Source organism: Pagrus major, chromosome 13 (genome assembly GCF_040436345.1).
Source record: "Pagrus major chromosome 13, Pma_NU_1.0".
In the NCBI taxonomy this organism is placed as follows: Eukaryota; Metazoa; Chordata; class Actinopteri; order Spariformes; family Sparidae; genus Pagrus; species Pagrus major.
In genome coordinates this window covers 12820344-12843544 of record NC_133227.1, presented here as the reverse complement: position 1 = coordinate 12843544, position 23201 = coordinate 12820344, and the positions used below count along the sequence as shown (strand labels likewise).

At 41.3% G+C, this 23201-nt stretch overlaps 1 protein-coding gene across 1 annotated transcript in view; it reads left to right on the top strand.

Annotated features, from left to right (window-relative positions):
• cltca (clathrin, heavy chain a (Hc)) overlaps nucleotides 1-22953 on the top strand; it is a 34025-nt gene extending 11072 nt beyond the window's left edge. The window contains exons 2-30 of the mRNA XM_073479432.1: nucleotides 12-219; nucleotides 3722-3990; nucleotides 4187-4348; nucleotides 4454-4567; nucleotides 5304-5477; nucleotides 8628-8825; nucleotides 8920-9120; nucleotides 9595-9747; nucleotides 9972-10094; nucleotides 10905-11042; nucleotides 11138-11302; nucleotides 11422-11602; nucleotides 12185-12348; nucleotides 13522-13647; nucleotides 13752-13894; nucleotides 14531-14765; nucleotides 14890-15012; nucleotides 15096-15241; nucleotides 15352-15535; nucleotides 15619-15811; nucleotides 16270-16427; nucleotides 16510-16782; nucleotides 16914-17231; nucleotides 17414-17545; nucleotides 17669-17779; nucleotides 17866-18036; nucleotides 18145-18366; nucleotides 20815-20890; nucleotides 21630-22953. Coding sequence (XP_073335533.1) covers nucleotides 12-219; nucleotides 3722-3990; nucleotides 4187-4348; nucleotides 4454-4567; nucleotides 5304-5477; nucleotides 8628-8825; nucleotides 8920-9120; nucleotides 9595-9747; nucleotides 9972-10094; nucleotides 10905-11042; nucleotides 11138-11302; nucleotides 11422-11602; nucleotides 12185-12348; nucleotides 13522-13647; nucleotides 13752-13894; nucleotides 14531-14765; nucleotides 14890-15012; nucleotides 15096-15241; nucleotides 15352-15535; nucleotides 15619-15811; nucleotides 16270-16427; nucleotides 16510-16782; nucleotides 16914-17231; nucleotides 17414-17545; nucleotides 17669-17779; nucleotides 17866-18036; nucleotides 18145-18366; nucleotides 20815-20890; nucleotides 21630-21763 — 4995 coding nt within the window. The 3' untranslated portion in view covers nucleotides 21764-22953. The remainder of the gene's footprint in view (nucleotides 1-11; nucleotides 220-3721; nucleotides 3991-4186; nucleotides 4349-4453; nucleotides 4568-5303; nucleotides 5478-8627; nucleotides 8826-8919; nucleotides 9121-9594; nucleotides 9748-9971; nucleotides 10095-10904; nucleotides 11043-11137; nucleotides 11303-11421; nucleotides 11603-12184; nucleotides 12349-13521; nucleotides 13648-13751; nucleotides 13895-14530; nucleotides 14766-14889; nucleotides 15013-15095; nucleotides 15242-15351; nucleotides 15536-15618; nucleotides 15812-16269; nucleotides 16428-16509; nucleotides 16783-16913; nucleotides 17232-17413; nucleotides 17546-17668; nucleotides 17780-17865; nucleotides 18037-18144; nucleotides 18367-20814; nucleotides 20891-21629) is intronic.
• Nucleotides 22954-23201: the final 248 nt, after the last annotated feature.

Sequence of the window (23201 nt, the reverse complement as noted above, 5' to 3'; positions counted from 1 at the left end):
TTCTCTTTTAGCTCCAAAACTTAGGGATCAATCCAGCTAACATAGGCTTCAGCACTCTAACCATGGAGTCGGATAAGTTCATCTGTATCCGGGAGAAGGTGGGCGACCAGACTCAAGTGGTGATCATTGACATGGCGGACCCAAATACACCTATCCGCAGGCCCATCTCAGCCGACAGCGCCATCATGAATCCAGCCAGCAAGGTCATTGCACTTAAAGGTAAGGCAGAGTTTTGATATGGCAGAGGCCACATTTCTTGAAATCAGTGTAGGAACTACCAGAGAAAAAGAGAACAACATTATGTTACTTCAGTGTTGTTTATTAACTAGACCCCTGCAGCAGTAAGTTCTGACATGTCTGTTCAACTTAGAGACATTATCCATTAAACGATTAAGATTATTTATAAATTATTATTTTCATCTATTTATGTCCATACACATCCAGTTACTTAATTTTCTGCTGTGAAGTAATTTTTATTGGCCAACATGTATGTTTTTTCCAAACATTTGTCCTGTAACTATTCAAAGTAGCATATTTTTAATTCTTTTTGTCCAGCATCATGATTGCTTTGACTTTTTTGTTGTTTTTGTTTTTGTCTTTTCTATGTTCTTTTTTTTTTTCTTTACTGCTTTCTTATGTGTTTGCAGACGGTGAGTTGAAATTTAACTACTTTGCTGTGGAAGTAAAATCCTGTTTAAGACCGTATCTATGAATTTATCCGATTCAGAATTGCCCTCTTCAGTAACAAATGAAGCTTACAGACTGTATTGATTACAGCTGACATTACTTTATCCACCATTGTATAGCAGTGGAAGTTGCCTCGCTAAGTCAATGGCCTAGCGTATAATATTTTTCATATTTCTTAACCAATTTCTGAATCATTATTTGGACCTTCTTCCACATCTAGGCCATTGAACACATTTCTTCATAAACAGGATTTAGCTTTCACAGCCTTATAGCTTGCTGGCATTCCATCATTTTTATTACATGTATAAGTGATTTAGAAGCTGTTTTACATATGGTAATACTGTGGGTAAAAACTATTTCATTTTAATTCACATTTCTTCTTGATTTTCATTTGAAATCCATGTCTTAGTCCACCTGTGTGAAGTGGTAATTGCCCAAACCTGTTGTCTCACTTGTTTCTGAACTGTGTTTAATAAATGTTCATTCATTCAGCGATAAAGTTCTCCATAGCAAGGACTGAAAATTAGTGTTTGCTCCAACTATCAGACAGCGTAGACCTGTAGCCTTTATAGGAAGTCTGATGGCATCTGATAGCTACATTGATTTGATTTCTCATGTTCCTGATGTGACAGTAGTCCCAGATGGGAAGTGAACTGGGTTAATACCTTTGTGAGACTTGTGAGACTTGTTGTCAGGGGGTGAAAAGTTAAGTTAATGAACACTTGTTGTTCAACTGTAAAATGACTATATCATTTTGATCATTTACAATGGTTGCGAGGGCATTAACATGAGCAAATTATTTATCTCAGCTTATTTTACCAATATTATTATGTAAACCACTTACCAGGCTTTAAAGCATTTGTTTGAAGTGAACATATCTAGTGAACATCAGAATTTGTGTTGGGTTGATACAGGGCTGTTGATGGTAAATGAACTTTGCAGATTTTCTGCGGCTCTTTTAAATGTATCTACTTTTTAAAACGAGTTAAACAACCTTCCTTTGCTGACTGTCCTCCCTACTGTGGACATGGTTCAATGTGCAGTTATAAAACTTTGTGCTGAACTTTTATAGAGTTGTAGCTCATTGCTGACAAACATGTGACATATTGTCATAAGCAGGAGTGAGCATTACAATAGACCTATCTCTGCTCATTATGCCGGTTAAATGATAGACATCAAACACACAAGGCTCCTTGTTTTTACTATTTTAGGAGAAGCAAATTTGTTATTGTTATTTGTATCGTTCACCCTGATAATGTTTGCAATTTTCTACTAAAGTTATTGTCTTAATGCTCCAAATAAGAATACAGTGATCCCTCAGTTTGTAGTAAACAGGGTCATCTTGTTATTAGGAGAGGTCAGAAAATGTTTCTTGTATAAAAAATAATAGTAATAATAATAAAAAGAATTGAGCAAAAAATTGGGAGGAAGAGGCAATAAAAACACTATTTTTTTCATAAAACCTAAAAGCGTTGAGTTTTACAAATACAGTAACATTTCAGCAATCCACATTCTTCATCAGCCATAGCATACAAGTTGTGTTATTACAGATGATATGTTTTGAGGAAAAGACCAGTCATTAGTTTTGTAGCGTAGGATAAGTGTAGACGCTTCCTCCCTCTTTCTTCCCTCACTGTCTTCTCTGCTCAGTCTACCATAATGATGCTTCTCATGTGACACAGTATCGAGCCTTAATCTTTTCATGTAACCATGTCTGAAGAACAGACACAATACGCACACACACCTCAAACAGCTGATCATGAATCATAATTCAATTAAAAATTCCTTTGCTTGCTCGTTGAAATTTGGCTGCTGCTGCAAGTGGTCCATTCACCACACTGCTTATTGTCCTCTGATCCCATGGCTTAGTGATGGCAAAATGATCTTGACTGTTGTGCTAACGTATTGGTCTTTACTTTTTCTCACTTTTTTGATGAGTATTGAATAATGAGCAAACAAGGAAGTCACACTGCTTTTTAATAAAGCTTTAGCTCACTAAATTAACCCTAACTAATACACAAAAATGCAGGTGAGTGCACCTTTTTTGAGCATTTAGTTTCTGATCTTTTATCAGGACATCACAAAACATCTTTAACTCAATTCTAGACGATCAACCATAATCATTATTGGAAACCTTTCCTTTGACGCTTGTCCAAAAGTCTCCTAATTGCTTAAAACCTTCCCTCCCCCTGTAATTGTGCCTCCACGTATCTGTTTAACTGTCGTGTTCAAGTGTTGTATATTGAACTCAGATGCAGATGTGTTTGCCTTCTTTGTGAGTTGTTTGTTTCTTGCTTCCACCCTCTGTCTGCTTTGTTTCTGTCAATGAAGACTTTTCATTTAATGGGGCTGACCAAGTAGTCGGACATAATAATACATTACATATGCTGAGTACATTTATCAAACATCTTTCCAGAGCTGTGGTCAGTTTAGTTAAGTACTGGGTTTACTATTGCATATTCTTAATTTACAATAAGAAAGAGGTATGCATGTATTACGTTATTCACGCTCTCACAAAAACTATAAGGTGCTTCTATTAGTTATTGATCATTGAAAGTAACTAATAACTTATTCATTTACTTAACTTACATAACTCTACTTTAATCTGGTATTAGGCAGCTCTGTAGTTATGTATTGGTATTAGCCTGCCAAATCATAATATAACTGCATAGTTCAGAACAGAACAATGTACTTGCTTGAAGTGCGCTTAATTGACAGAGTGACACTCGTGTAGCCTCTCTGGAGGCCTAAATTTAAATTATTTCACTTTGCTTCGTTATTTCTATGCCAGTTGTCTCACTACACTTCACATGTAACATAATTTCCGACTACAGCATGTATGGCATCCCCTTTCTATCAGTCATGGCGTCGTTGCTTGATGACCTCTGTGTCATGACTACCAATATTTCAAATTTTAATCTCCCTCTTCTATTGAAATTTGGTGCATTTCTTTTCCTATGTGTGGACACACTGTTGTCAGAAACTAAAACATTCTTCTGGGGCCCGGCTCCTGCCCCCTTTCTCCCCCCTCTAGCCGCCAAAACCCTTCAGATCTTCAACATTGAAATGAAGAGCAAGATGAAGGCACACACCATGACGGACGATGTTACCTTCTGGAAGTGGATCTCTCTTAACACAGTTGCACTCGTGACTGACAATGCCGTCTACCACTGGAGCATGGAGGGTGACTCGCAGCCTGTGAAAGTCTTTGACCGCCACTCCAGCCTGGCAGGTTGCCAGATCATCAACTACCGCACTGACGCCAAGCAGAAATGGCTCCTGCTCATCGGCATTTCAGCCCAGGTAATCTTCTTATGTTTTCATAGATTAATATTAAACATATTAAGTCCAACTGTAATGTTCATCACAGAAAATATACAGTAGATAACTTGTTTGCATAAATGACCATAGATGCACAGTAGCTTGCCTTTAGTTTTCGTCAGTTTGTTGTATACATATTTACTTACATATTTTTGTTTTGCCTTTTTTTTTTTTTTAGCAAAATCGGGTGGTAGGAGCCATGCAGCTCTACTCTGTTGACAGAAAGGTCTCTCAGCCCATCGAAGGCCACGCTGCCAGCTTTGCCCAGTTCAAGATGGAGGGAAATACAGAGGAGTCGACTTTGTTCTGCTTTGCGGTCAGAGGCCAGGCTGGAGGAAAGGTGACTGATGTTAATGCCTTATCAGTGGAAACAGATTTTAATGTCATGTGCATTGATGTAACAAATCCTCCCTGTTTCTCGTGTGTTTTCTCACTTTCAACGCAGTTGCACATCATTGAAGTGGGGACCCCACCAACTGGCAACCAGCCATTTCCAAAGAAAGCAGTGGATGTGTTCTTCCCTCCAGAAGCCCAGAATGACTTCCCTGTGGCCATGCAGGTGTGGACCTGGCTCAGACTAGAGCTGTCACTTCTTCAAAAAGTCTATGCTAAACAAATTTGAACTAAGACGTTGGCATGGGACAATATGAAAACTTCATCTCATGATTATCCTGGCCAAAATAATTGCAGTTCATGATACTGTTCCCATAATCATCAAAATATGCTCAAAACTCTACCTTACATTTTGTTAAGAAACAAATATTTTAAATTGCATCACACATGGGACATAAATCTTTTTTAGTCAAAATCCTTTTTTTAAATAAGGTAATCGTAAATTAAAAGGTCTGCCTGCATAAATAAAGGATAAATAAATGTTGGGCTGCTCATCTCCAATTTTGGAATGACTAGAAAGATGCAGACTCCACTTTGTGGAAATTAAAAATAAATCAGGAAATCAGTCAAAGACTAAATTAGCAAACAAGATAGCTTTTTCAAGTCACTCATGAGGATATTCACAATGACTCTGATTTCTGATTATCCCAATGATGGAAATTCACCATGATCAATGTATCCTGGAGTGTTTTTACCATGATCTGTGATAAAAATCTCAAATCCTCTCATCCCTACTGGCATGTTATTCAATTTACTTAATTAGAATAACCCACATATAACATAATTATTATGCTCTAATGAATTTTTGAAGAAAATTGACAGCTCCTGCTCAGACAAAGACTAATTGACTATATAAGTGTGGCAATAATGTAATAATAATATATATCATCTTTGTTTGACAGATAAGCTCCAAGCAAGATGTGGTTTTCCTTATTACCAAATATGGCTACATTCACTTGTATGACTTGGAGACAGGCACCTGCATCTACATGAACCGCATCAGTGGGGAGACCATCTTTGTTACCGCTCCACATGAGGCCACCTCAGGCATCATTGGGGTCAACAGGAAGGGACAGGTAAGAATGTCAACCAGTGTTCGTCTTATGTGCTCAAGGAAATTAAATGCATGTTAAACATGGCTGCTCAGTCTTGTTAATGTCAAAGTAGAATTTTGCTGGTGAAACTAAATGTTCTTCCTAACCTGTATCACACAGCCACATCAGAACCATGTCGTTATTACTTACCCCTTAAGTCATCAGGTCGTGTCACACAGCAAATCTGACACGGGTCAATGAATATAAACATGCACAACATCAACATCAGTTGCTGAATGGAGTAATAACAACAACTCCTTGTTTGTCTGTCGTCATCAGGCAAGCTCAGACTTTGCCAGGAGGCATCATAAATAATCCAAGGTGTAGTGTTTCACACAGAGCGGGGAGAGGGTTGTGTCTCACTGCTTTTGTAAAGCTGAACCAGAGAGGAGAACTGGATCCAGCCAGCTGATGAATAATGTTCCAGCCAGGCCACACACCACATGAATAATTGAGTGAAGTGAGGAAAGCTGATCTGAGGCAGTGACGGATTTCGCTGTATGGCAGGGCAGCGAAGTGCGTATGTGTGTGTGTGTACACACATCGCATGCACACAGACACATACTTGGAGGCAGTGATGTGAGAGATAATAGGCCACTGTCTAGGCCCAGTGTCTCCAGTTGTGTGGGTTGGTTACCAACAATATTGGCAACCTGATACTGACTTATACATTACTAAGTGCCTTTACCATACATTTATTTTATATATAGGGAAAGCTAACCAGATTATTGGAAACTCAGAGGCTATCTTTATCTGATGCAGTCTCATATTTTATTCCTGGTTGGATGACACAAGCAGAAGAGTAAAGAATGCCACAGAAAGGGACATGTTGCTTTGTGCTACTGCTTAAAAAGTTCAGGATGATTATAATGGCAGTTTAACTTTAGGTCAAGTTGTACAACTCCGATTTAAAAGAAGTTGAGACGCTAAAATAAAACAGAACGTGATTATTTGCTAATCTGACCTGTGTTAAATTGAAAACAGTAGACCTATTTAATGTTTTGCAAATGACTGTATTCCTTATTTACGTTTTACACTGTGTCCCATCTTTTTTTAGAATTCGGGTTGTAGTTGAATATTTGTGTTGTGGTATTACAGTACTCTGGTGAAAGTTAATGCTAACAAATATCACCATTGGAAAAAAAGCCATCCAGTATGTGGAGTTGGTTAGAAAAAAGACATTACAGAACTAAATGGTGGTTAACCACAGAGATGTGCCGTCTTGTCACCGTGGTGAGAAAAAATCAATACTGCCACAACCCCACTCTGAGGAAAAGTAAGATCCTGACACAATCCTGAAAAAAAAGGAACATAAGCGTCCTAATCACTTCATAGAAGTTAGTCTCTGATGTTTCTCTGATACTTGGATGTTTCGATCTCTTCAGTATTATTCAAGGATCTATATTTTTTCACATGAACAGCGACACAAAGTAAACCAAGCAGTGCAATGACGGGGGAGCTCAGGTACTGTGCAACAATATCCAAGGGATATGAAATAAAGAATTAAATGAAGTAAAAAAAAAACAAAAAAAAAAAAAAAACTAGTGCTTGGTGAACATTGCTTCCACACTGCCTAAACTGATCTCTGTAGATGTCAGCAAGTTTCTTATTGGGAGCTTAGCAGTGCTTGCTTGTGAGTTTGAGTCTTAGCATCAGGATCTCTGACACCATGACTCAGACCAGGCAGTGTGTATTTGCCGGACCTGGCCTGACATTAACATGCAGTGATGATAGCTGCAGTGCAGAACTGCTGCATACACAACAGAGAGGGAGAGGATGGAAATGAGTGAGAGAAAGCAACAGAGCAAGAGGGAGAAAAGGGCCCACCACCCTTTAGCACATGATCTGAAGTGGGAAGCACAGCCTGGTGCCCTCAATCCTCTTAGTGCTGGTACTCTCATCCAATCACAAACTCCACCTTGTCTTTCACGTCATTAGCAAGGCAGAGACCTGTGATGTCTGCCCTCCAGTTTTACTATTCTGTCTGTGTGTGTTTGTGTCTGAGCCAGTGAATCACTTGATAGGACAGCTCATGTGTCATCTGATGCTTGGTGCTCTGTAGTTGTTCTGGCAAGTTTGTGTCTTTTTTCCACCAGACTCTGATCATTGTATTTATGTGGCTTGTTACACTTTAAGTTGACTGAAGGTTATTGCTGAAGTATACTTGTCCAAAGGACTCTGGTTGTAATCATTCCTGACTTCGATATTAGCCTCTTCATCTCTTTCGGGTGCCGTTTCCCCCTCCCTGACAACACCATCATACTGAGAAGAACACAGAACCTCCACTAATGGACCTATTTTTACTCCTTCTTTTGTGTCCATTTCTTATTTCAACTACCTCCAATTAGTCCACCCACGTTAAGCGATTCTGCTCTAGTGGCAGGAAGAATGAGGTCTAGTCACCCGTGTTAAAAGCTGGGGCACTGACCTGCTGGGCTTGTTTGTAGAGGGGCCAACAGTGGCTGTCTTTCTCCTTTGCCCCCCCTCCCCTTTCCTTCATCCTGCTCTTTTCATTCAACTCCTCCTCCTTTCTCTCTCTGTTGCCAGACTGCTCACAAAAGCCATGCGTTACACTGACCCACTAATAATACATTTGCATTCAGCAGCCACATCCCAAGGCCAGACAGCGTTTAAAGGAGTTTAATGCTATTCAGCAAAGCTTGCTCACTCTCCTAATTTCTGGCACAGGACATGAATAAGGAATGTGTTGGTTTATGCCAGATATATTTAAGATGAGTTAAAATAAAAAAGACCATCCATCAAATCCACTTGAGACTGAACTCTATCGGCCCGGTTGATTTGGCGGTCTAGCTTAAATTCAGAGCCCTGCTAAACATTTACGGAGCTGGTGTTAGGGGGCATCTGACTTCATTTGACTTGATGCTTCATATATGATAGAAGCACGTGATTGTCACCTCAGGACCCTTCACCAAAAGGCAAAGTAAATGATACTGAACTGACTACAAGCAAAAACAATACGATACTATAAGGAAATCTGGATATTTTTAATCGGATTCATACAAACAAAAAACTTTGAAATCATGCTGCCAGATGTTATCCTCTTTAGTGTTACCTTGTGGCTGGTCTCTCATGTGCTTCGCCGCAACATTCATTATTCTTCCTGTTACACAGGTTCTGTCAGTCTGCGTGGAAGAAGAAAACATCATCCCCTACATCACTAACGTGCTCCAGAATCCAGACCTGGCTCTCCGCTTAGCTGTCCGCAACAACCTCGCTGGTGCAGAAGAGCTCTTTGCACGCAAGTTCAACAACCTGTTTGCTGCCGGTAACTACTCCGAGGCTGCCAAGGTCGCTGCCAATGCACCCAAGGTACTACTATTGTGTTATGTTCTACCCATTTGTTTTACCTTTTTGTCAGTCGTTCAGCCCTCCTCTCACCTTCAGTTGACCTTTTCCCCCTCAGGGTATCCTGCGAACCCCAGACACCATCCGTCGATTCCAGGGCGTTCCAACTCAGCCAGGCCAGACCTCCCCCTTGCTGCAGTACTTTGGCATCCTGTTGGATCAGGGCCAGCTCAACAAGTTTGAGTCCCTGGAGCTTTGCAGGCCTGTTCTCCAGCAGGGACGAAAGCAGCTTCTGGAGAAGTGGCTCAAGGAAGACAAGGTATTGTAGATGTCCATCTCAGCCCCCACTCACAGGAAGAGGTTCTTCCTGAACTGCCCATTTGTTTATATGACTCGTCTATTATCTTGGATCATGTGAGAACATGTGTTATGTAAGGAATTTGTGAAGTTTTTCTTAGAAACTGTAAATTGTACAACAGTATCTGGACATTCCCTCATTTCCTATTCAACATATTTTAGTGCATTTTAATGTTTTTTTTTTTGTCATCCACATATTTACTAAATTTGCTCAGTATGCTCTCCTGTTGTCAATTGGTGCAACATGCAGTATTAAAAAAAGGAAACATAGACTGAATATAGGAATTAAAAGGGAAAAAGAGATGAAAAAAATCTAAAGAGATACAAAGGAAAGGAAAAAAAGGGAAAGAGACACTGTATGCTTTTTTTTTTTTTTTTTTTTTAAAATGACAAATGAATTGCTTTCAGCACTGATGTTATTTTTCCTATGGTTCAGTTGGAATGTTCAGAGGAACTGGGTGACCTGGTGAAGGCAGTGGATCCTACCTTGGCTCTCAGTGTCTACCTGAGGGCCAACGTCCCCAACAAAGTCATCCAGTGCTTTGCAGAGACTGGTCAGTTCCCCAAGATTGTCCTGTACGCCAAGAAGGTATGTGTGTCTTGCTGAGGTATTAGCACTTAAAATTTTAATGATTCCCAATGATGATTTGTACGGCCATTAAAGGAAAAGTCACACCCATATTAAATGCATTTCAAAACTGAACACCTTCTCTACGCTTTAATCGAGGATTTAGTTTCAGTTAAGTGAAACACAAAAAATGTCACATGAATTTTAACGATGGCATTAATGTAGTTTTTGTTTTGTTGTTCTAGGTGGGCTACACTCCAGACTGGATCTTTCTGCTCAGGAATGTGATGCGGATCAACCCTGAACAAGGCCTGCAGTTTGCTCAGATGCTGGTCCAGGATGAAGAGCCACTGGCAGACATCACACAGGTCAGAGAAAGGGAGGAGTTATTTTCAATGAAGAATACATGGATTTTTCTAATGAATATAATTTCAAATTCTGCTAATATATATATTGGTGTGGAAAAGGTCTCTGCTAAAGAGCTTTAAAAAGATGTTGCTCTTACTCTGACTGAAAGTGACCAAGGTGAGTCTACTACGAGTTTGAAAATCAACTGTTGCCCTACAGCGCAGGTTCGATTGGCTTGTACTGTCTTTGAGGTTAGGGTGAGAACTAACTATACTTTCCTAAATGAAAATATTCATTGTGACCTTCTTACATCCCAAGTCAGCAGTTAATAAATCAACCCCAGACTTTCCTTTAAACTGGACAAACCGTTTCTCTGAGTCACACACATGTCAACATCTGTAAACGTCAGCTATCCTGTTGTATAAAGGAAATGCACCTCTTCCTTAGCTTCCTGCCACTGCAGTCATTTGCACTGGAAATGTCAACTGCTGACACAGCTTTCTGAATTGCCTAAAGTGCTGCACTGGCAGGGAACAAGAGTTTAAAGAATAAAACACATTGCATCAGAGGCTTTCTTCAACCTTTAGAGGAAGAAATGTTTTGTAGTCAGACAACTTTTAATTTGCATTCCAAGTGGCCAGTGGTGCCGAAATTTGGGGGACTGTGGCAAGAGTGGTCTGCTTTTCTTGGAGGGAGGTGTCGTATACTAACAAGTAGAGCAGTGGAACTTAGCTTTCAAAGAAATGTTGATATTTGACACACTGATGTCAGGATTTTAGCAGCTTATTAAAGCATGTGCTTCATTCCTCTCTGTGTCCATGTCTGTTCAGATCGTGGACGTATTCATGGAGTACAACCTGATCCAGCAGTGCACCTCATTCCTCCTGGACGCTCTGAAAAACAACAGACCTTCAGAAGGACCACTGCAGACTCGCCTGCTGGAGATGAACCTCATGCACGCTCCACAGGTGGACCCATCTACACCTACTAAAAGGAATCTGATAAATAGAGTTGGGATGCACTTTTTTCTAACCTTTTTCATTGCCACATGTCATGGGTGCAGGTTGCTGATGCTATCCTGGGCAACCAGATGTTCACCAACTACGACCGTGCCCACATCGCCCAGCTTTGTGAGAAGGCTGGACTCCTGCAACGGGCGCTGGAGCACTATACAGACCTGTATGACATCAAGCGTGCTGTGGTGCACACACACCTGCTCAACCCAGAGGTAGGCTGAAAGGAATTAAAGTAAAACCCAAACCATTTTTCTTTTACATTTTCGATCAACTCCTTGGTAGATATTGTACAACCTATGGCTTATACCAACATTCCCTCTTCCACCTCCAGTGGCTGGTGAACTTCTTTGGCTCGCTGTCGGTGGAGGACTCTCTGGAGTGCCTCAGGGCCATGCTGTCAGCCAATATCCGCCAGAACCTGCAGATCTGTGTCCAGGTGGCTTCCAAGTACCATGAACAGCTCACCACACAGTCTCTCACTGAGCTCTTTGAGTCCTTCAAGAGCTTTGAAGGTGAGATCCCAAACTTGATAGTGGCATACAGCTTAATTTGACATTTGAATCTTTTTTAAGTTCACAGTCACTGATGACACATTTGCTTATAAGACCCAGTTCACTCAGAGACACGAAGTATTGAAAAGTAGCTAATGCAATCTTCAAAAGTTTAGGCTAGGTTTTGTACAATGGGCTAATTCACTTAAATATCCTTTTTCCAGGCTAGATGTTAGAGTGGCATTTCACTTGTCCTTCAGTTTTATTTATGCAGCCATTCCCTCCTGCCCATGTACTTAGATAGATGTCCCCTAACTATCAATTAGACATGTAGGCCAGAGCAGAGGCAGGACAATCAATACTGACTGTAAAGAATGGCCTGGAGGTGAATTAGTTCAGCTCCTCTGCTCTTACTGGAACCATGGAGCATAAAATGTAAGTAAGCTGACTGGGGAAGAGAAAAACTGCAGTCATGAAGCTACATTTTACATCAGTCATATCTTTTCAGGATGTATTACTGGATCTATAATGCTGTCATTAGATAGGAGGAGCTGGAGACATGCTCGTCTTTTGAAGCTAATCATAAGTGACTGTGTCTCTCAGGTCTGTTCTACTTCCTGGGCTCTATTGTGAACTTCAGTCAGGACCCTGAGGTTCACTTCAAATACATCCAGGCTGCCTGCAAGACGGGTCAGATCAAAGAGGTGGAGAGGATCTGCAGAGAGAGCAACTGCTACGACCCCGAGCGCGTCAAGAACTTCCTCAAGGTAAAGCTGCAGGGACACTTGGAGTGATGAAACACTGACATCCAACAGCTCTTTTCTTCCTTCACAGGGTCCTCTCTTCCTTTAGTCACTCTCTCTCACATATACACCATATCTTTGTGTTTCTGATCTACTGTATTGTTTTGGTTGGTTGGTCACTATTAAATCTCGTCTGAACCAGAAAGGTTTTTTTGAATTGTGGAATCCCCATTTCCAGTCAGTTTTTATTCATTACACGTATTTCATAAAGTGCTTACTAGAAAATTTTTACTACAGTATCGCTAACAGATCCGCAGGAATCTGCCTGTATTGGTTAAAAATGTTCAACCATCCTGATGGCAGTCAATTATCTTTTGTGCTTTTCCTCTTATCTTTGGAATGGCAGGACATGTATCAGGTAAATCGATCCTTCCCCTCAGCACAGGACTTCTCCTTTCTTTTTTTGCTTTCATCCCTTCCCTTTAGGATTCAAACTGGGATTTGTATGGAGTCGTATTTGCTTATACGCCACAATCCATACACCCATTGTGGTGCAACCAGGGCTCTCTAAACTTTATGTAGTCTTAGTCATTCATTGGATGTTTTGTGTGTAACTGAAGTTAATGGTGAATAAATTGGAGGTCCTGTACTCCATATTTGAGGACATTGAAGGTGTCTTTGTGTATAGTGTGTAGTCCCCTAATAGGAGCTTCTAGTCAGTGCAGCATGTTCTTTCATGATATCGACAAGTTGCACAATCCCAGTTTGTTAATCCTATACGAGTGTGTATGGCAGCAGTGTGTCGGCACACCAGTACATTGTGGTACAGAGGACTCTTGTGGTCAGCGCTGTCTAGTGTTGACCTGACGAATGGCAGCTCTCTGCCTGTTAATAAGTAAGAAAGCTCCTTTTAGAATATTTAGAGGTCTTGTTCTGTGTCTCTACTGTGAAACACACTAACTTCCATTTGTTCTAGTGACAAACCTTTTATTTTCCCCCTCTTCATATTTTATTAAACGTGTCATTTTTGAATCAAGAAGAGTTGGCTCTGGAGCCAGAAAATGATATCTTAAATTTCATTTTCAGCCCTGTTGGATCAGGGTTGGTTGATGTTTTGTGGCTTGTATAGAGGTGTGGTAAGTTGTGTTATCTTACACTCAACGTGGCCTATTTCCCTCCTGTGTGTGTGATGGACAGGAAGCCAAACTCACCGACCAGCTGCCACTCATCATCGTCTGTGACCGTTTTGACTTTGTCCATGACCTGGTCCTCTACCTGTACCGCAACAACCTGCAGAAGTACATTGAGATCTATGTCCAGAAGGTAAGGCTTTATAGTGAGACTTTCAGATTCATCATGACAACTATACAACATCCTTCAATTACAGAAATAAGCTAATGAGATTTATTGCTAAATTTGTGTCTTAGGTTAATCCAAGCCGTCTGCCTGTTGTGGTCGGTGGTCTCTTAGACGTAGACTGCTCCGAGGATGTCATCAAGAGCCTGATCCTGGTTGTCAGGGGACAGTTCTCTACTGATGAACTGGTCGCTGAGGTGGAAAAGAGGAACAGGTGCTGCACGATTCCACCCACATGTTTCTAAACGTTACATCCGATTAAATATGAGAATGTTGGATTTTTCAGTGCAATTAGAAAAGGTTATTTAGCTTTCAATTGCAGCGCTATCTGGAACACCAGATTGTTGACATTTGCCTCGTTAGAATATGAGTATGTGACGTTCAATGACTTTTCTATGACCAACAATTTATCTTTATCTATTTGACTTAGAAACATGAACTTATTAATGTTCTCATAGTTACTATGTTACTACATAGTTACTTTCTCAAGCAATAACTTGTGTTGGAGTGTGAGCAGGAGTAAAGGCATTACCGATCATTTACATGAGAGCTGACTTTTTGTTAAGTAAGAGAAGGCACAGTGGTCAGTTCAGCAGGTAGCTGTATTGTTACAGCAGTGGAAAACATGTTCTTTAGAAGTAACAAGTTGTGTGATGTGTCTTTTAAAATCAAATTCTTATTAAATTGCAGTTATCTGAAGTTGACGTATTCACCATAACAAGCCCCAAACAGATGCCCATATGAAGAACATTGTCAATCTAGTGCTCCATATAACATTTAAATTGGGCTTCATCCTTGTGTGAGAAGTTGTCTGAACAGCCAGAGTCCTGACCTTCTTTGTCTCTGACAGACTGAAGCTGCTGCTGCCCTGGCTTGAGTCTCGCATCCATGAAGGCTGTGAGGAGCCTGCTACCCATAATGCTCTGGCCAAGATCTACATTGACAGCAACAACAACCCTGAACGCTTCCTGAGGGAAAACCCGTTCTATGACAGCCGCGTGGTGGGAAAGTACTGCGAGAAGAGAGACCCGCACTTGGCTTGTGTGGCCTATGAGAGAGGACAGTGTGATCAGGAACTCATCAATGTGAGGAGCAATTTTTGTACTTGTGTGCCTCTCACCTGTGTACCCAAATGTCTTTTTCAATTCACCATCCTTTTTTGATGTAGTACATTAAACTGTCTTGTCATTTTTGTTCTTTTCATATCAGGTCTGCAATGAGAACTCCCTCTTCAAGAGCTTGTCTCGCTACCTGGTCCGCCGCAAAGACCCTGACCTTTGGGCCAGTGTGCTGCTGGAGAGCAACCCCTTCAGACGACCACTCATTGACCAGGTAAAGTATACAGAAGAAGACTTTTATCTCTTATTGATACAGCTGCACAGTGCTTCTCTAAGCCTCTGTTCCTTTGTCCTCAGGTGGTGCAGACAGCCCTGTCAGAAACCCAGGACCCAGAGGAGGTGTCAGTCACTGTCAAGGCCTTCATGACAGCAGACTTGCCCAACGAGCTCATTGAGCTGCTGGAGAAGATTGTGTTGGACAACTCCGTCTTCAGTGAACACAGGTGTGTAGCTCTAATACGTTGGATGTTTTGCTTTGTTCCCATGAGACATTTCAAAATCAGATTGCAAATCTAAAGTGTGCTGAGGGCTGTGTGTCTTCACTTTCCCACAGAAATCTGCAGAACCTGCTGATCCTAACGGCGATCAAAGCTGACCGTACTCGCGTTATGGAGTACATCAGCAGGCTAGACAACTATGACGCTCCAGATATTGCCAACATTGCCATCAGCAACGAGCTCTTCGAGGAGGCCTTTGCCATCTTCAAGAAGTTTGACGTCAACACCTCTGCTGTGCAGGTCAGTCATTAGCTCTTAAACAGCTTGACCAATACCTTATTGACTGAAGAAGTGTTGATCATCCATATTTTATTTTCATGTAGGTGCTGATCGAGCATATTGGCAACCTGGACCGGGCCTATGAGTTTGCAGAACGCTGCAATGAGCCGGCTGTGTGGAGCCAGCTGGCTAAGGCTCAGCTACAGAAGGACTTGGTTAAAGAGGCCATCGACTCATACATCAAAGCTGATGATCCCTCTGCATACATGGAGGTGGTACAGGCTGCTGATAAGAGTGGTAAGGAGAACTCAAGTAATAAAAGATGGCAGAGAAAAAAGCACCAGACTTTTGAGGTTGCGATTTTATTTCGTCATGTTGTAAGTGTCTAATGCTGTGCTGCTGTGCGTCTGCCAAAGAGGTATTGCAGAGGGCTTAGAGTAGAGGGAAGGAATACCACCTGACTTACTGTGAGCTGATCAATCACTATGAACAGAAGGCAGGGTTTCAGAGAAAGCTGTTAGCCATTTGCCAGTGCCACTTCGATTGAAAGCAATTAACATGGGGTACATCAGCTGTGTTTTGCAGTTTGTTATTTGAGTTTTGTCCTCCAGGGGAATTTGCTGATAGTTGCAGCAAGTGCAGCAATACTTGATTCAAACGGCACACCATCAGCATAAAATAAAGTTGATGTAGTGTTCCACAACTTCCAAAAAAGAACACACCAACAGCTTAATATTACTGTTCATGTGTTTCAGGTAACTGGGAGGACTTGGTCAAATTCCTTCAGATGGCTCGTAAGAAGGCCCGTGAGTCCTACGTGGAGACAGAGCTCATCTTTGCCTTGGCCAAAACAAATCGCTTGGCTGAACTGGAAGAGTTCATCAACGGACCCAACAATGCTCACATCCAACAGGTCAGGCACGTTCTCATAGAACACTTTGTGAATAAGCTGTCAGGTCAAAAATCAAACGGTCTTTATTGTATCTCTCGTGTAGGTTGGTGACCGCTGCTACGATGAGAAAATGTACGAGGCTGCTAAGCTGTTATACAACAACGTCTCCAACTTTGGCCGTCTGGCTTCAACTCTGGTGCACCTCGGGGAGTACCAGGCCGCTGTTGATGGCGCCCGCAAGGCCAACAGCACCCGCACCTGGAAAGAGGTGTGCTTTGCCTGCGTGGATGGCAAGGAGTTCAGACTGGCCCAGATGTGCGGTCTCCACATCGTGGTGCACGCTGACGAGCTGGAGGAGCTGATCAACTACTACCAAGTAAGATAGAAATTCAATTTTTTCAACTTCTGGCATGTTGTTTAAAATGAAATTACAATACACAGAGGCAATGCTGTGTTTGAATGTAATTTTGAGATGTGACTTACCCAATCCTCTGTCCTCTCTCTCAGGACCGCGGCTACTTCGAGGAGCTGATCACCATGCTGGAGGCTGCCCTGGGTCTGGAACGCGCCCACATGGGCATGTTCACAGAGCTGGCCATCCTTTACTCCAAGTTCAAGCCACAGAAGATGAGGGAGCATCTGGAGCTCTTCTGGTCCAGAGTTAACATCCCGAAAGTCCTGAGAGCGGCGGAGCAGGCTCACCTGTGGGCCGAGCTGGTCTTCCTGTACGACAAGTATGAGGAGTTCGACAACGCCATCATCACCATGATGAACCACCCGACAGACGCCTGGAAGGAGGGACAGTTCAAAGACATCATCACCAAGGTACAGTTTGATTAGATGTCGAAATGAGGATTGTGCTCAAATATCATTACACTTTCTAAGGTATCTTAAATGTGTAATATTATAATCATCATGCCTCATATTGCACAATAGTCCTGATCCAGTGTTCATTCTCCATAAATGATTGTTTTTGTATTGTGTCTTTCTCTCTGCACCCTGTGTAGGTGGCTAATGTGGAGCTGTACTACAAAGCCATCCAGTTCTATTTGGAGTTCAAGCCCTTGTTACTGAATGATTTGCTCATAGTGCTTTCCCCCAGACTGGACCACTCCCGCGCTGTCAACTTCTTCAGCAAGGTACACTTTAATCTTTCATGATAGAGAAGTTGTAGATGCTTTCTCTGAAAATGTGTCAAATTTGGGCTAAAATTGGATGGAACCTTTGCTAGTGAGATGGTGATTATACATGTGTGTCCACAGGTGAAACAGCTGCCTCTGGTCAAACCCTACCTGCGGTCAGTACAGAACCACAACAACAAATCAGTCAATGAAGCACTTAACAACCTCTTCATCACAGAGGAGGATTATCAGGTGAGTGAGCCTTTTGATGGTGCTGCCATATCTTTTTATTTCATGTATGTGATTATTTCGTTGAATAATCCCCATTTTCCCTTCAGGCACTGAGGACATCAATAGATGCCTACGATAACTTTGACAACATCTCGCTGGCCCAGCGCTTGGAGAAGCATGAGCTGATTGAGTTCAGGAGAATTGCTGCTTACCTCTTCAAGGGCAACAACCGCTGGAAACAGAGTGTGGAGCTCTGCAAGAAGGACAAGCTCTATAAGGTGCTCCCCCTCGCCCCAAACATTCACCCTTACTGTCTTTGAGAATGTTTACGATACTCTGCCTAGATGGACCATTCCTGAACCTTCCGTGCTGCTTCTCCCCTGCAGGATGCCATGCAGTATGCGTCAGAGTCCAAGGACATAGAGCTGGCAGAGGAGCTGCTGGCCTGGTTCCTACAGGAGAACAAGAGGGAGTGTTTCGCCGCCTGCCTGTTCACCTGCTATGACCTGCTGCGACCTGACGTGGTGCTGGAGACCGCCTGGAGGCACAACATCATGGACTTTTCTATGCCATACTTCATTCAGGTCATGAGGGAGTACCTCAGCAAGGTGGGTCAGCTCTTCTTAGGCTGGGGTCAAGTGACATGAGGAATAAACACGTTTTGATATTAATAAAGGCATACAACTGTGCAACACTGCTGTTATCTTAGCAGAGAGGATTGCTACCAGGCCCACAATGTCTAAACCAGGTCTTTACATTTCAGGCGGTTTTGTCAGCAATAAGGATGCTGGTTAATATTCTTAATTATCTGTTATTAGGGCTGTTTTTGATTGGGTGCCACATCAATTGTTCCAACTAGAAAACATATTGATAAGGGGCACGCTTTCTTCCTTTTTTGGTCCTTGGAGTTTTTTTGAGTCTGATCCATTAACCAGATACAGTCGTTTACAAAACTGCAGCTAATAAAACAGTCTGTGTTTTGTAGACAACATGAGAATGTTGGCTTCGACTGCAGATAATAAGAAACATCTGGCATGTTGATGAATTTAGAATCCTCACAGTATTTCAAATATGAAGATACCATGTTTTTCTTTGACTTAAACACCAGTCGAACCTCTTAGTAACAAATGAAAGATATATCCAGAATTTCTTCTGATGGTCGCCTGTTTACCAAATTTCGTTACAGGGAGATAGTTGTTAATTGTCTTCTCCTATGCTGCACCTCTTCTCTTCCAGGTTGATGCAGTTAAGGAACAGGTGAAAGCTAAATGCTCTGTTTTTGATCTAAGTATTTAGCTCGGATGACTGCGGCCTTGAGTGTGCATGGTTTTAGCTACACTCTCACTCGAACACAGTCACTGAGACGCCTTTGAAGCTGATATTGAAGTTGTTGGGGAATTATCTAGATATGTAGACTTCAAGTCTGAAGGAATTCAACTGTAGCCGTCTGCTGCAAGAACACATGATTGTAGAGTTTATATTCACCACATTGACATTGGATGCACCTTGACATCTGGCGTTAACCTGCATGTTATATAGTTATCAGGATAAATCTGTTGTGATTATAAAAAAAAAATAGTTTGTAGTATAGATGTAGTAGTATAATAATAATAAGTCCTATTCTTTCAATGAGGAACAAGTTAGGGATAAGATCATTCTTGTCAGTTTAAAGGGCAGACATACTAAAAGAAGAATCCCATTCAGTAGTCTGTGGATGGGAAATGAATGCAATCCAGCTAACACTATTTTTAGATTATCTAAACCAGTTATACCAGTTGTTAAGGGACCATAGTTTGTCCCTATCTCCTGTTTGAAGAACTTTGACCCAGCAGCAGACTGCGACAGAGATTAAATCAAAAGTCTTAAAAACACATCGTCTACACAACTGAGTTTGTTAGAGAAAATGCACTGCATAGAGATCTTTAATCATGGCTGATATATCTGTTTTGTCTTCTGAACTCATGAACGTATCCATCATTTTTTTGCCACTGGCGCTCTTACAGTGGAGAAGCTTCAGTAATTAAATAACTAATAAGTTCTCTGCAACTTTACTTAAAAGTGCATTTCCTCACAGATGTTGACACTGCACAATATGAATCTGTTTGTAAAAGGTTGCTGTGTTTTGATGTTAGCTGGTTAGTAGAATAAAGCATGTGTGGAAACAGCTCTTGGCAGCAGGCTGTTGGTTGTGCCTGGCTTCTTGTAGAAAGCCTTGAACTGTAAGTGGCACCTGGCCTGAGACTCACCCTCCTCCCTCCTCCTCCTCCTCCTCCTCCAACCAAACTGCATTTGAGTACTGCAGCCTGTTCTTCACTGCCAGCACTGTAACACATAAAGCATGGGACTGTTACTGTACACTGTGAAGCTTCAGCTCATGTGTGAAAATGTGTGCAGAGACCTTTTAATTAAAGGGCTGCTGTTTTTCCCAAGAGGCATGGAGAAACTGAATGATAAATGCATATATACAAGATGTGGAAGTGCACTGCTGAGCAAGCCTTTACTTTCAAATGTATAAATAACCTGCATCCAGGTGCTGCTGCTTTCCCCCTCAGGACCTGATACATATATTTTGCTTATTGCTGCATCTGACTTGCTGCCTCCTCTTACTATTATTTTATTTATTTGTGTTTTTGTTTTTTGTTTTTATGGGAAAAGGTGGTGGCTTTTATTGTCACTGTCAGACCAGACAGTTAGAACAGAGGGAATTAAAATGATTAGTTTAACTTGTTTTTTTATTATTATTATTTATGTTATTTAGCATTACTGGTTGGACTTAAGTGTTCTGAGGTTAAGCAAATAGTGATGGTTCAATCACCTGAAACTGACTTTTTGTTCCTTCAGTTTTGTTTTGTTTTATTATGTTTTGTGTTGCTACTACATGAAATCTGCTTAGAGTGGTGACCCACAGGAACATCCCTGTCACAAAATATGTCAGAGTAGTTGACAAATATATTTAACATCAACATTGTTTTATTTTATTTTAACTTGTGAAGTATGCTCAGTCTCGTGAAGTGTTGTGGCTTTGTTCTGAATGCTATCATTTCTTTGTCTTGCAGGTAGATAAACTAGAAACCTCAGAGTCCGTAAGGAAAGAAGAGGAGCAGGCAACGGAGACGCAACCCATCGTCTATGGTAACAGTCCTCTGATGTCTTCAATGTCCGTCTCACTGTGATCAAGCACAAAGGCAGCAGTCTTTTTGGTTTCTAGATTTTCCAGCCTTTCCTGTGGTTAATGTGCTATAGAGACCTTTGATATCAGAATTTATTAAAGCCCCTGAAAACTTGTCCTGAAATTGATTATAGCAGCTTAGTATCGCATTTATCCATAACATTAAATATTCAATACCAAACTAGCAACAGCAAACAATGTTTAAAAAAAACATTTCTATTAAATGTTCAACCCTGATTGGTGCATGGAAGCATGCCATCTTCAAACTTAGAGAAGAACAGGGAAAAAAGAAATACAGAAATCACTTAAGTGCACTGATGTGTAAACTGTTCCAAACATGGCAGAAAATACTGTGTTCATGTAGGAACACATCACAGTAAGAAGTTGATTGAGAAAACAAGTTTTCAGCGCCTTCAAAGTTTCAGGCAGTGAAAGTTTGATGTTTATAATAGAGATAGTATCAGGGAGTTTTACAAATGGGTCACAGGGTCGAGGCATTTTATGATGTTTTTCATGAGGCACAGTTATGGTAACGGCTGCTTTTAGTCCTGCAGCTGAAAGTGAAAATATATGGCTTACCACACAAGAACTTTTTAAAGCTAAAAAACTAGATAAACAAACCAGTGAAGGAAGCATTTTTGATTATTTCAATAAACCGACCAGTTGCATGTTTGAAACCTTTCCTGTTTGTGTTTCTTGCAGGCACACCTCAGCTGATGCTGACAGCAGGCCCCAGCGTACCTGTGGCCCCTCAGCAAGCATACGGCTACGGCTACCAGGCGCCTGCAGGATACAGTCAGCCAGCAGCTCAGCCAGGCTTCGGCTATGGCATGTAAAGACCCCCGCCCCCTTCTCTCCACATGCAGGCTGGAGTTACCATCCATCCATCTCCCACAGTCCTTCACCAGACCATTATTGTCTCTGTCTGCCCTCTACAGGGAGCTGGGGATAATACAGACAAACTTTTTTTTTTTTTTTTTTACTTTTCTTCCCCTTTTAAAACTGTCATGAAGGACTCAGTTTTATTTTTGTTGTCAAAGAAAAAGATTGCATCACAAAGATTAATTTTCTCACATTCCGTATTGACTAGATTAATTTTTCTTTTTGTCTATTTTATTTGAATGGGAAATGGTTTATGTACAATGGGGGGCTTGTGGGAAGAGCTAGTCCTCTTCTCAGTTTAAAAAAAAAAGGTCTGTTGTGAAGCATCTGATTTGCACTCTGTAGTGAGAAGAATTAATGTAGAACCTTTTCCTTTTGATGTGTGTGAGCAGCTTCTTCTGTCCGACTGTAAAATGCATTTAATTATTGTATATTCAGACACAAACAAATGCTAATATGTTCTTCTATATTTGAACATGAGACTGCCGCCTCCATGACCACAAATCCTGAAACACTACGTTGTACCAGTTGTGTCCCCACACACATACACACACTTCAGGGCTGTTTCTTGAAAGAAACCCAAGAGAGTATTTTACATACGATTTACAGGAAAGTTTGATTCTTTCCAGCAAAGCCTATGCAGGACTCTCCAAGCAAATTTGCATTCAGATGACATTTCCATGTGCTTTAAATACTGCTCTAACGTGGGACCATTCCACCTCACGAGGGACTGCAGACCTGTTTGTGTTTGACTAACATGCCCCATGCCCCCTCTTTATGCTGCGGTTTGTTTCTGTTGGCTTTCATTCTAGTTCACTGTCACTGAGTGTGCAGAAGAGTATTTTTTCAAACTTTCTTCTCCTCATGTCCTGTTGAGGGTTGCCTTTAACCTTTTCAGTTGACCCGCTCATCCAGTTCAGAAACGATATCACAGGACTCGTGGTAATTTGAAGTTTTTATCAAAGGCTTGCGTGTATACAGGAAATCAATCATTAACTCCTTTGAACTTATATTCTTATCTAAATTACCTTAGATTTAAATTGTGCACTTAAGATACTTGATTGTGCATTATCAGGATCATAATGAATGAAACAGCGGTTTTGTTTTCCACTTAAAAAAATAAAGGCTTCTTGTTTGTCAAGAACAGTCTGGTTGTGTCTTACATGTACGGTCATGCACTTTAGTTCATAGTCCAATGTCATATCATGCAAAACTATTTGATGGCACTCCTAGAAGAGTGGCTTCTCAGTTTCCAAACACATTGTATCAGTGTTTCTATTTACTTGCAATTTCACAGGGCAAAGGTGAAGGTGAGAACTGAAAGTCCACCAGTCTCTGGAGACTAATGGTGCTCCTGTGATGGTACCTGTTAAAAACACAATTCACTTCAAT